Source organism: Mastigoproctus giganteus, chromosome 2 (assembly GCF_048544385.1).
Source record: "Mastigoproctus giganteus isolate SK-2022 chromosome 2, ASM4854438v1, whole genome shotgun sequence".
In the NCBI taxonomy this organism is placed as follows: Eukaryota; Metazoa; Arthropoda; class Arachnida; order Uropygi; family Thelyphonidae; genus Mastigoproctus; species Mastigoproctus giganteus.
Window position 1 is genome coordinate 261,516,712 of NC_143576.1, and position 13,127 is coordinate 261,529,838.

Consider the following 13,127-nt stretch of genomic DNA (forward strand, 5'->3'; position numbering starts at 1 on the left):
TCATGGAATTCTGTCAATAATATACAGGAATTTTTACAGCTGGGACAAGAATGTCATTATAAATAAGATCTTTATTGTACAGTTCACCGGTACACGCAGGTACCACGACTATACAATACCCTTCACGGCACCATGCCAGGGGTTATCATGTATGAGGCAATGCTCTGTTGGAATGGATGCACTGAAGAGCAAGAAAATTAGTTATGGGCACACTTTTTGATAGACTTCATTTCTGCAAACTGCAGTGTCTGGAAACTAGGCACTTGTAAGGAGCCTGATTGAAGTATTTTATGCTTTAAACATATTGAAGAAAGTAAATGAGGTTACTATCTTTACTATTTCTTTGACGAGGCATACATTTAAATTTAAGAAGTGATGGTTACATAGAAACAAACTTCCATCTGGTATTGTAGAAGTGGGTCATTTGGATTAAGTTTAGGAAAGATTAGACAAATTATTACAGAGGACAGACAAAAAAGTGATGTGTATAAGGTTGCTTCCTAGCATCATATGTCACTACCAATACTAATACTAACAGTATACTGCATTTTTGCTTTCCAGTTTGAGAAAACTTTCCCTGCACAATGTTTTCCTTTCCTAAATAGCAACTATTGCAGTAATGCCCAATATCTCTAGCAGGATTATCCTAACTTCTAATCTCTCTCTCTTGGCTTAGGTACATCACAAATATTGCTCCCTCTGCATAAATAAAAAAACTGGGTTTTCTTTTTCGCTCTCGGCGTTACTTTTCTTCCAAACAGCTGCTCACTCTGTATAAATCGCAAATCCGCCCTGCCATGGAATATTGTTCCCACATCTGGGGTGGTGCCCCCAAAACCTCTCTCAGGCTTCTTGATTCCATTCAGAAGAGGGCAGTTAGGTTAATTAATGACTCATCTTTAACAGAGTCTCTGCACTCGCTGTCTCATAGATGTACTGTTTCTGCTGCATGCCTCGTCTACAGATACTTCCATGGGCACTTTTCTTCTGAATTAGCTTCTATAATTCCTGCTCTCTCTTTCAAAACAGTCCGAACACGTGCCGCCACCAGCCAACATCCATTTACTGTCCAACTTCAAACTCACAGAACCAACTTTTCATCTTCCTCGTTTATTCATTCAACTGCCGTTTTCTGGAACAACCTTCCTTCATACGTATTTCCTGAAAATTACAGTCTACAGAACTTCAAGTCCAATGTCAACAAATATCTTCTTTCGTCTTCTCAACCTCCAACCCAAGCACGGTACTAAGTACTATAGGTTCTAACACCTCACATGTTTGGGGTTTACATGAAAAAAAAAAAAAAAAACATCCATTCAGTGTCCAACTTCACACTCACAGAATTAAGTTTCCCAGTTCTTCATTTATTCTTTCTTCTGTTACCTTTCTATTACTTTTTATATTTGGATTTTAATAAGAAAAAAAAATGATGTACTGCCATTTTTAAAAATAGCATTCTAAGAAGATTGGATTTCTATTTTTCTGCTTCCTTTTAGTTTTTTATATTAACATACTTATTTAAGCAACATATTTTGTGCATTATCATATTCCTTCTGAGCAGTGCAAATTACCCACTCCTAGCATGGGAAGGTAGTGATGAAAAAATAACAATATCGGACTCTATTAAGGCCGTGTAATTGGAATGAATTATAACGCTAAAATAAAATTATCTTCATGAGCTATTAAGTTCACAAAAATATATTCATCACAAGTTTTCATGCACTCACCACAGGAACAGTAGTAGCGTATCTTGTAGTCCAAACAATGCCGATCTGGTTGATTTCTGTAAGAACACAGAAAACCTTTGTCCAAACTGCATTCTAACTTTTTTTCTCCAGTTTCACTATAGTCCTTATCTTCCACTGCATCTCTACATTCTATATCTGTAATTTCTCCCTGTTTACATGAAAAGAAAACAGTAACTCTTTGGAAGGGGATAGTTAACTATAATCTGAGGAGCACTTAATAGTTATTATAAATATTAGTTAGTAATTTTACAAATTAGTAAATAAAAACTGTAAATAAAAGTAAATAAAACATAAAAAAATAAAAAGTAAATAAAAAAATAAATAGTAAATAAAAACATAATATGATATGGGTTTAAATTAACTATATAATATCGGCACTGAAAATAAATAACAGTAGTCTTCTCTACTAGAGAAGCATTACTTATTCGAAGTAGTGCAATACCTGGTATGTTGTTGTGAAGGTAGTTACAAATATGAGATACAATTAAAAATGATGCCTTCACACTATGTACATAGTTTTATTAATGGTAAACTATGATGTATCTACACTGATATTATATAGTTAATTTAAAGCCATATCATTTTAATCTTCATAAAAATATAAAATTCTTAAATTTCTCCAACAGTGTATTTTATTCCTTTTTATGTCAATTTAATATTATAGATACTTATTTATTATTACTTATTAAATATAAATATAAATAAATATAAATAAGTATAAAGATTACTTATTTATTAATATTGATTTATAATTATTTATTTATATTTATTTATTAATTTTTTTATTACTTATTTAGTTAAAATTTATTTTTATGTTACATGGTTAGCAGTGAGATGGTAATGGGCCACTCATACTACCATCTATAGTTAATTTCTTTTGGATGTACTTTTATTTAACTGTTACTCTGTACCAGTGTTTCGGTTTTGCTTTGTGAATGCTCTGATCTATTCTACTATAATTTTTCATTGTGTAAGGGCCACCATTACTCAAATTTATTGCACTGGCAGGCTGATTAGTGTATCTGTGAGTTTGGTAATATATTGATTTGTTTAATGTTCAAAACACTTTGATTCCCTGGCTATTGTTGGCCTTGTGGATTTCTGACAAGATGGGTACAATGGTTTGTATATTTTATTTTAATTTTGTTTCACCCTGTTGGTCACATTACTGTGGTTAGTTTTTGTCTTTGTTTATAGTGATGTTTCATATAATTTTGAATTATCAAAGGAGTACACTAAATTTGAATTAACTGACATTTTTTAAAAATTTATATTATTTCGTATTTTTATTAATTGTCATACCCAAATTATTTTAGGAGTGCATTCCTTTATCTCAATTTACTCCCCCCCCCCCTTCTTTGTTTGTTTCTGTAATTACATGCTGATTTACTTTCTATTTGCCACTTACTTGGCTTGCCATATGACTGGCATATTACTAATTTATATTCTTTGTTTGTTTCTGTAATTACATGCTGATTTACTTTCTATTTGCCACTTACTTGGCTTGCCATATGACTGGCATATTACTAATTTATATTCAAATTATATTTCCATAGTATGTGGTAGGTAACGCTTTGCAGCCAATGTTTGGTATACTGATTTTCTTTCTTTTTTTTCATTTTTCTATCCTGTATAATTTTCTTTATTTGTTTGTTTCTGTAATTACATGCTGATTTACTTTCTATTCGCCACTTACTTGGATTACCATACAACTGGCATATTACTAATTTATATTCAAATTATATTACTATAGTATGTGGTAGGTAACGCTTTGCAGCCAATGTTTGGTATACTGATTTTATTTCTTTTTTTCATTTTTCTTTCCTGTATCATTTTCTTTATTACTTAATTTAGTTAAAGGTTACATATATATAAACTAAATTAAAATAGGATTTTTGCCAGTAGCATGGCAAACCAGTTGAGTGAAAATGAACTGAACCGAATAAAATAACAATAACAGAAAATATAGGGGGGTAAAGAAGGAGAGGGTAGTGTTGAAGCAACGTTCCTAGAATAATTTAGAAAATTAAGCCAATTAAAAGAAATTTAGTGGAGCCCCCCCTTGTAGGCACCCATTTCAGAATTATGTGAAATCTCACTAAGGTGGAAATGTGCAGTGATTCCCTGACTATCGTGATCCTCTGTCGAGATGGGGCATAATGGTCAGTCTATTTTATTTCATTTTATTAATTATTATTTTTAATTTATTTGGTCATGTAATGTTGTTAGTCAACGTTTCCACCTTAGTGAGATTTCACATAATACGGAAACGGGTGCCTACGAGGGTTGCCGCTAAATTTATTTTAATTGGCTTAATTTTCTAAATTATTCTAGGAATGTTGCTTCAACATACCCTCTCCTTCTTTATTCCCCCCCATATATTTTCTGTTATTGTTATTTTATTTGGCTCAGTTCATTTTCACTCAACTGGTTTGCCATGCTACTGGCAAAAATCCTATTTTACTTTAGTTTATTATAAGCAACATGTAGCGGACTGTGCTTTTCTGCTGCTACTGATGTTAGCTTTTCTACTATTTTTTATTTATTTTTAATATATATTTTTATTAATTTTTATCTCTCTATTTAATTTTCAATTAATAGGATTAATTGGATTATATATATATAGTTATTATTGTAAAAGTATAATATGTACTATATATATGCTGAATATGTATATAAACATAACAGTATACAGCAGACCATAAGGACAAGATAACTTATAAAGACTAAGATAGCCTGTGTAGGTCTACAAGGCCATACCCTGGAAATAAACATGTAATTAGTAATAATATATAAATATATAATACAATAAATGATTATGTAGCTAATTATTAATATATAGATATATTGAAAGGGACTTTTTCAAGGGCTAACCCTTTCAATATATTCCACCAATAATTAACAGAGCTATCTGTTTCTGATTGCTATCTGCCTGTTTAACTAAGTCCAATTCTTAAATTTAACATTTAGCCCGACAGATAACTTCGAAACAAATATATAGAAAATAGAAGGCCAACTATAATTTTCAATTTCTGTTGTGGTAGTTTTATTTGTTTTATATTTATGCAAAAGAAAGCTACTGCTGAAATAAGAAGAAAGGAAGTAGGGATAAGTATAGTAATAGTACCTCAATTTCCCTCGAATTGCTCTAATAGATCTTGAGGTATGATAAATTAAAAATTCCTTTCTCCTTATTTCAGCAGTAGCTTTCTTTTGCATAAATATAAAACAAATAAAACTACCACAACAGAAATTGAAAATTATAGTTGGCCTTCTATTTTCTATATATTTGATTCAAAGTTATCTGTTGGGCTAAATGTTATCTTGCCTGTTTGCTGCTAAATTATAACCAAATTAGCCTTATGGTTAAGTTTAAGAATTGGACTTAATTAAACAAGCAGATAGCAGAAACATCAGAAACAGATAGCTCTGTTAATTATTGGTGGGATATATTGAAAGGGTTAGCCCTTGAAAAAGTCCCTTTCAAAGTACCTATATATCAATAATTAGCTACATAATCATTATTGTATTATATATTTATATATTATTACTAATACATGTTTATTTCCAGAGTATGGCCTTGTAGACCTACACAGGCTATCTTAGTCTTTATAAGTTATCTTGGCCTTATGGCCTGCTGTATACTGTTATGTTTATATATATATATTCAGCATCTATATAGTACATATTATACTTTTACTATAATAACTAGATTACAGACTGATGTAATATTCAATCTACTATTGATGGCATTAATCTTATCTGGCAAAATAACTTTTACATTTATCCTATTTTTTATATACATACATATATATATATATATATATATATATATATATATATATATATATGCACGTGTGTGTCTGTGCACCTGTGCATGTGAAGATGCTATGAAATATTTAGATACAAATTTCAAGAGAAAAGAAAACTGAAACCTGAGACAATGCCCATTATGAATTTTTGCTGAGCTTATACATTTGAAACCATAGCTAAAAAAAGTGGTGGTGGTGATGGTAGGAAGGAAGGAAGGAAGGAAGGATTATCAAAAACGTTTTGCTACATTTTGTTGATACCTCATCACAGAAGTTTTGACTACTTTTTAGCATAGCAGGACTTGTATCTTCTTTTTCATTTCTGTACTTCCTTGGTTTATTATTATTTATCCAGTCTGACCAGTAGGCGCATGGAATTAATGTTGTGGTTTCTCCAGTCAATAGTTCCCAGGATATCGTGTGTGCCACTGCTTCCACTTCTGAAAAACAAAATGGAAATCTAATTATGAACAAAATGATGTACAAATAGAAATTAAAAAACCTAGCCAAAATACAGCAATACCTCACTTAGCATGAATTCACAATGCATGGTTTCACAATAACAGCATGGTTTCACAATAACATGGTTTTCAATTAAGTTTAAGTCTGCGAAAAGGCCTTTGGTATCGGGTTCCATAATAGTCATAACGTTTATTGCTTTATGACTATAATGTTCCATTGCCCCAAAAGCTCCTGTTTGTTTATATTTTTGAATCTTAACTTAAAATAAATTTATTAGTTTTCAGAGGAAGCAATAAACTTTATGACTAAGTTTAATCAAAAATTTACAATAACAGCCTGCACTGTCGTAGCCTAGGTAAGTGTACATATATTACTAGCTTTATTACTAGTCTTACTGGCCACAATATGCAAGGAAGCCTGAGGCTTATGCTGCACCAGCCAAAAAATAAATTTCTGAATCACCCTGAGGGAGAGAGAGAGAGTCAGAAGTAAAAGGGAATCACCAAGAAAGAGAAGAATGATGATATCAAGCTCAGGACCCTGGGTGTGCCAAGCCCATACTCACCAGATGTGAGCCCCTGGGTGCAGTGCCAACTCTATTGTCACACATGCTGTTTGTTTGTGTGGCGGCTTTACGGCGCAAGAGCAACATGGCCATAATGTGCCTAACTATGGTTGTCTCACATGCACATGTGCCAATAGCTCTCCTCAGGCAGTCAGCGGCAACAGGGTTCAGTGTTCCATTCTGATGAGATAAGATGATAGCTTTTCAAACTTTTCATTTCACAATTTATTTTGTACCCCTTTAAATACAAAAAAATGAGTCAAAAAAGGAAAAGTAATGAAAGTGGTGGAGCTGCTAAATGCAAATTGCTTACATTAGAAAAAAAAAACTTGATATTATCAAGTACCATGAAGATGGTGCATTATTTGCTAAAATTGCACGGGGAAAATGGAATGAATGAATGAAAAATCAGTGCAAATGATTATTCGAAAGAAGGATGTTGCTCTTGGTATAAAGAGCAGGAAATTTCTACAGCATCTTACATGAAGAAAGTGATAACTAAGAAAAGAAGTTCGCTATTGATTAATATGGAAAATCTTTTATTAATATGGATAGAAGATTGTAATCAAAAGAGAATTCCTTTTTGAGTCAAAACATCATTCTAGCAAAAGCGATGAGCCTTTATAACATGCTGGAGGAAAAAGAAGAAAATGAAGAGAAGGATACTAAAGGAATATTTACAGCCAATCATGTTGGTTTTTCCAATTTAAAAACCATATTGGGCTTCACAATATTCATATCTCAGGTGAAAGTGCAAGTGCAGACAAAGATGCTGCTGCAAGATTTCCCAGTGGATTGAAAGACATCACTGAGGAAGGTGGCTACAAGGAGGAACAAATTTTCAACATTGACGAAACTGGACTGTTCTGGAAAAAAATGCCCTCACAGACTTTTTTAGCTGAAAATGTAAAGGCCCAACCTGGATACAAAGCATCAAAAGATCGTTTAACTTTTTTGTTGGGTGGAAACTCATCTGGGGATTTTAAACTGAAGCCTCTACTTGTGTTCAGAGCAGAAAACCCAAGAGCTCTAAAGGGTTGCGTAAAAAGCACATTGCCCATAATTTGGTGATCCAATAAGAAAACATGGATTACAAGAGAATTGTTTACAGAATGGTTCACAAATTATTTTTGTCTGACAGTTGAATGTTACTGCAAAGACGAAAGGATGAAGTTCAAAATTTTGTTGCTTTTAGACAATGCACCAGGCCATCCACCCGAAATTTCTGATCTCAATGAAAATATAAAAATATGCTTTCTACCTAACACAACATCTCTCTTACAATCCATGGATCAAGGTGTAATTGCTACATTCAAGGCGTATTATCTGCAGCAAACCTTTTCCCAAGGTGATTGAAGCTTCAACATGAGTGGGAATCATCATCTTTACAAACATTTTGAAAAAATTATAACATTAGGAATGCGATCGAAAATATATCTGCATCTTGGCTAGAAATCACTGCCAATAACATTCGTTCTGTTTGGCAGCATGTTTTGCCCCATTTGGCAAATGATTTCACTGGTTTTGAATTGCAAGTTCAGACAATTGCTGAAGACATTGTGAAGATTGGAAAAGACTATGGGTTCGAAACTTTGGACACTGCCAATGTGTGTGACTGCATTGATTCATATGCAAATGACCTAGATGATGCAACTCTCATTGAAATTGATGAGCAAACTGCATATGAAGAGGAAAACAATTCTGAAGTGGCATCAAAAGAATTTTCAATAGAAGAATTGGAGAAAGTTTTTCGGTGGGGTTGACATGGCCTGTGAGGCGATTATGAATGGAGATCCGAATTTGAATGTAACATCAAGGGACAGCAAATTTTACAAGATGGGATTTGATACTACAAAGACTTGTACGCCGAGAAAAAGAAGAGATGACTTCACAGACTTCATTATTGAAATACCTAAATAAACAATAAAGCTTTTTTCTCATCTCTCATGATGTTACCTTTTCATTAATAAAATTTTTGCAATATATTTTATTTCAAATCCTTTTAATTAGCTATCAAGCACAATTGTTTATAGATTTATTATAATTTGTTTATAGACTGTTTCTCTGGTGTGCATTCAATTAAAACTCATTATAAATATACTTCAATCAGCATGGTTTCACATAACATGGAACAATTTTGGTACCAATTATCAGTGCTATGCGAGGTATTGCTGTATATGAAACTTTCAAAATGAAATTGTTACTCTTGATTACACTCGTTTTATCCAAAAGTATTTTGTTAGGCTTCAAATGAATTTTATTAGAGGAAAAAAAAGAAGAAAAAAAAAAGTAGAACCAAAGACTACTGGCATGAAATGGTAATATGCATTGCTACAGTGTTATGAAATCCCATTAAAAAAAAAAAAAAGTGCAAGCAAAAATACTATTGCATTCTGATATAATTACTGACTGCTATTTCTGTTGTCAAATTAAATTTAAATTTTTGTTCTTTGCTAATGTTCTATATATAGCTTTGATTTGAGGCTAAGTAATGTTCATGTTAACATTTCCTCTATGCAAAAAGTTTTAAAATTTTGCAAAGCATGTTATTTGTCTTATTTAAGAGCTTCAGATTTTTGCCAATACTATTATATAAACTCCTAATATATGAGATTAGGATTTTGAAACACTTGGGAAGTTGGTAGTTTAAGCATACTGACTGCTTCTATCTCTCTCTCTCTCTCTCTCTCTCTCTCACACACACACACACACACACACACACACACACACACACACACACACACACACACACACACACACACACACACACACACACACACACACACACGGTGGGATTTGAATCTAGAACTCTCCATAAGTTACAAGTAGCAAATCACTAGACTGTCATGTTTAAGGGAATTTAGTGAGAATACAGAAAAAAAAGAAATAAGGTAATTTTATTTATAATTTTTATATTTTTAGTATAAAGGAAGGCCTTGGACAACAGTACTTCAAAGTTACATAATTCAAGAATTACATCTGGACCTTAATTAATGTTACTTCCATGTTTTCCTTTCAGAAATACTGCACAACTCTGTCATATTGCTCTGAAACACTGAATGTGGCATTTCATCTTCAGCAGCATTTTGGGTGTCCCATTTATGTGATACTGTTCTGGGTAAAATAATGGAGTCACTGGTTAAAGATACATTGCAGGATCATTTAGACAAGACTGCAGCAATAATTCAGACACAGCATGGGTTTGTTAAGGGAAAGTCTTGTCTAACAAATTTGATAGGATATTATGATGTGGTTACAAAGGAACTGGATGCAAAAATAATTTTGATATCATATATTTGGATTTCAGGAAAGCTTTTGACACTGTTGCACATGGAAGACTATTGTACAAATTGGAGCAGAATGGTATTAAGGGTAAGTTGCTACAATGGATAAAAGGATGGTTGAGTGGGAGAAGACAGAGGGTGGTCATTAATGGGTGCTGCTCTTCATGGACTAATGTTATTAGTGGAATCCCACAGGGTTCGGTGTTGGGTCCTCTGCTGTTTTGTATATTTATCAATGATATTGATGAAGGTATATCAGGCTTAGTGTCGAAGTTTGCAGATGATACAAAGGTTGGCAGGGTTGTTAATGACAGTAATGGCAGTGTGCTACTGCAACAAGATCTAGAAAATTTGGGAAGATGGGCTGAGAAGTGGCAACTGAAGTTTAATATTTAATTGAAGTTTAATATTGACTATAAATTTTAACTGAAGTTAAAATAAATTTTAACTGAAGTTTAATATTGACAAATGCAAAGTACTTCATATGGGTAGAAGTAACTCCAGAGGAACGTACCAACTGTGTGGTACTACATTTAAGGTGGTAGAAAATGAAAAAGACCTGGGAGTAATTGTGCAGTCAGATATGAAATTTTCTGAGAAATGCAGACAGGCTGCCAGGGCAAGTCATGGGTTTTTGTCAATGATATATAGGAATTTTGCTAGCAAGGAAAAGGAGGTGATTGTCCCTGTGTATAAGGCAATGGTCAGGCCACGCCTTGAGTACTTCGTGCAGGTCTGGAGGCCTCATTTTAGGTTACCAACAGATTGTCAGATTTTAAAGGGGGTAAAGAAAATATTATTATTCATATGGAGACTAATGATATTAAACGTACACAATCTGACGATTTGTTGGAAAAATACAGGACCATGCTGAGGAAATGCCGAAAGCTAAGCCATAATGTCTATGTGTCTGCAATTCTGCCCAGACACGATAGGAGGGATTATATGTTAAGAGCCTTGTGGATTAACTCAAGACTTGTAGGAATCTGCAAGGCTTTAGGGGGGAAAATTTCTATCAGCATGGCCCACACTTGTAGGTAGAAGGAATTTGTTTTGTAGAGACGGGATACACTTAAACAAAGGTGGTGCAAAAGTTTTTGCCGGTATTATTGAGGATACCTTAAAGGTTCAGGGAAACTGCTAGCTAGGGGGGATGTGGGTAATACTGACATGCGTTTATCTGATAATATTGGTCAAAGTAACTCTTGCACATACCTTAAGAGTTCTTATCTGCTACCCCAACTGGATGTATTATCTAGATGTTCTGGGGGCAGAAACGTTTCACGTGAGCGGGTAGCTAATATCAAGGAAGAGAGCCTAAAAAACTTCAAGGGTTGTGTTAGGGTTGTTAAATATACAAGAACTGTAAATCTTAATTGTTTATACAGTAACGTTAGAAGTGTCGTCAATAAAACGAGCGAATTAGAACTGCTGGTTAAAACAAGTAACGCGGACATAATAGGGCTTACTGAGACGTGGTGCCACCTGGAAATTAGCATTTTAGCATTAGTAGAGGCATTTGATGCAAGAAAGCAAGCTTATGCAGCATCAGCCAAAAAAAAAAAAAAAAAAAAAAAAAACCACTTCCACTTCACCCCTCTGTTCGTTCAAAATACCTGTCCAGCTGAGCCTTAAACTTATTTAGGCTATCAACCTCCACCACAAGGGATGGAAGTCTGTTCCACCAACCAACCACCCGCTGGCTAAAGGCAAATTTCCGCACGTCTATCCTACATCTGTCTTTCCTCAATTTGAATTTATGCCCTCTCAGGTGATTTTTCTGAGCTAGAGGAAAAATCCCATCAGCATTGAGCATGCTTAAACCATTCAAGGCTTTATACACCTCTATCAGATCACCTCGCTGGTGCCTAGTCTCCAGACACTGTAATTTGCAAAACTTAAGCCTTTCTTCGTAAGAGCACCCCTTTGTTCCATTCACTAATCTTGTTGCCCTTCTCTGTACTCGTTCCAGCAGCTCTACATCCTTCTTGAAATGAGGCCTCCAGACCTGTATACAGTACTCTAGGTGTGGCCTGACCATCGCCTTATACAATGGAATAATCACCTCCTTATCCCTGCTGGAAAAATTCCTGTATATCATTGACAATACTCCATGAGCTACTCTTGCAGCCCGTCTGCACTGCTCAGAGAACTTCATATCTGCCTGCACAACCACCCCCAAGTCCCTTTCATTCTCTACCACTGTCAGTGTTGTACCACAGAGTTGATACGTTGCTCTGGGGTTGCTGTTTCCCATGTGTAGTACTTTACATTTGTCAATGTTAAACTTCATTTGCCACCTCTCAGCCCATCTGCTCAACCTTTCCAGATCCTGTTGCAGCAGCATAGTGTCAGTAGTGTCCTTGACAACCCTGCCAACCTTTGTATCGTCTGCAAACTTGGACATTAAGCCCGATATACCATCATCAATATCATTTATAAATACAGAAAACAATAATGGACCCAACACTGAGCCCTGAGGGACTCCACTAATAACATCAGTCCACGATGAGCAGTGTCCATTGATTACCACTCTCTGTCTTCTCCCCCTCAACCACCCCTTTATCCATAGCAGCAATTTGCCTCCAATGTCACACTGCTCCAATTTGTGTAGCAGTCTTCCATGTGCAACAGTATCAAAAGCCTTTCTAAGATCCAAGTATATAATATCAAAGTTATTCCCTGCATCCAGGGAATTGGGGAATTGGGAATCAAATTGGGGATGTTGAGTTTAAGTACGGCTTGTATAATGTATTTAGGAAGGATAGGGTAGATAGGAGGGGTGGTAGGGTAATGCTTCTTATCAGAAGCAGCCTGAGTGCGACGATAGCTTTCCCGGATTCAGACATTTCACATTCTAGTATAGAGTCTGTATGGTGTGAGATAGTTGGAAACAAAGGTATAATGCGAGTAGGAGTAATCTACAGACCAGGTGATTGTGAAGATTATGACAAAAGCCTCTACATGCAAATGGAATGGGCAAGTAAGCATTAATGTCTTATTATGGGTGATTTCAATTTGCCTCTAATTGATTGGAATAAATGGGAAGGAAACTCGACATGGGAACAAAATTTTTAAATCAACTAGATGACTGTTATTTGTATCAACATGTCAGGGAAAGTACTAGAGAAAAGAATATCCTAGACCTCATCATCACCCATGAATCAGATGACATAACAGGGCTGACAGTAGAGGAACCAGTAGCAGGAAGTGATCACGGAGTTCTGCATTAGCATTAGTAGAGGCATTTGATGCA

The 13,127-nt window shown here is 34.6% G+C and overlaps 1 protein-coding gene across 1 annotated transcript in view; it reads right to left on the reverse strand.

Annotated features, from left to right (window-relative positions):
• The window catches only part of LOC150090433 (uncharacterized), a 562,729-nt gene that overhangs the window by 344,920 nt on the left and 204,682 nt on the right, over window positions 1-13,127 (reverse strand). Inside the window, exons 78-79 of the mRNA XM_090389881.1 lie at window positions 5,822-6,000; window positions 1,728-1,896 (exon numbers count right to left, since the gene is read on the reverse strand). Coding sequence (XP_090246007.1) covers window positions 1,728-1,896; window positions 5,822-6,000 — 348 coding nt within the window. The remainder of the gene's footprint in view (window positions 1-1,727; window positions 1,897-5,821; window positions 6,001-13,127) is intronic.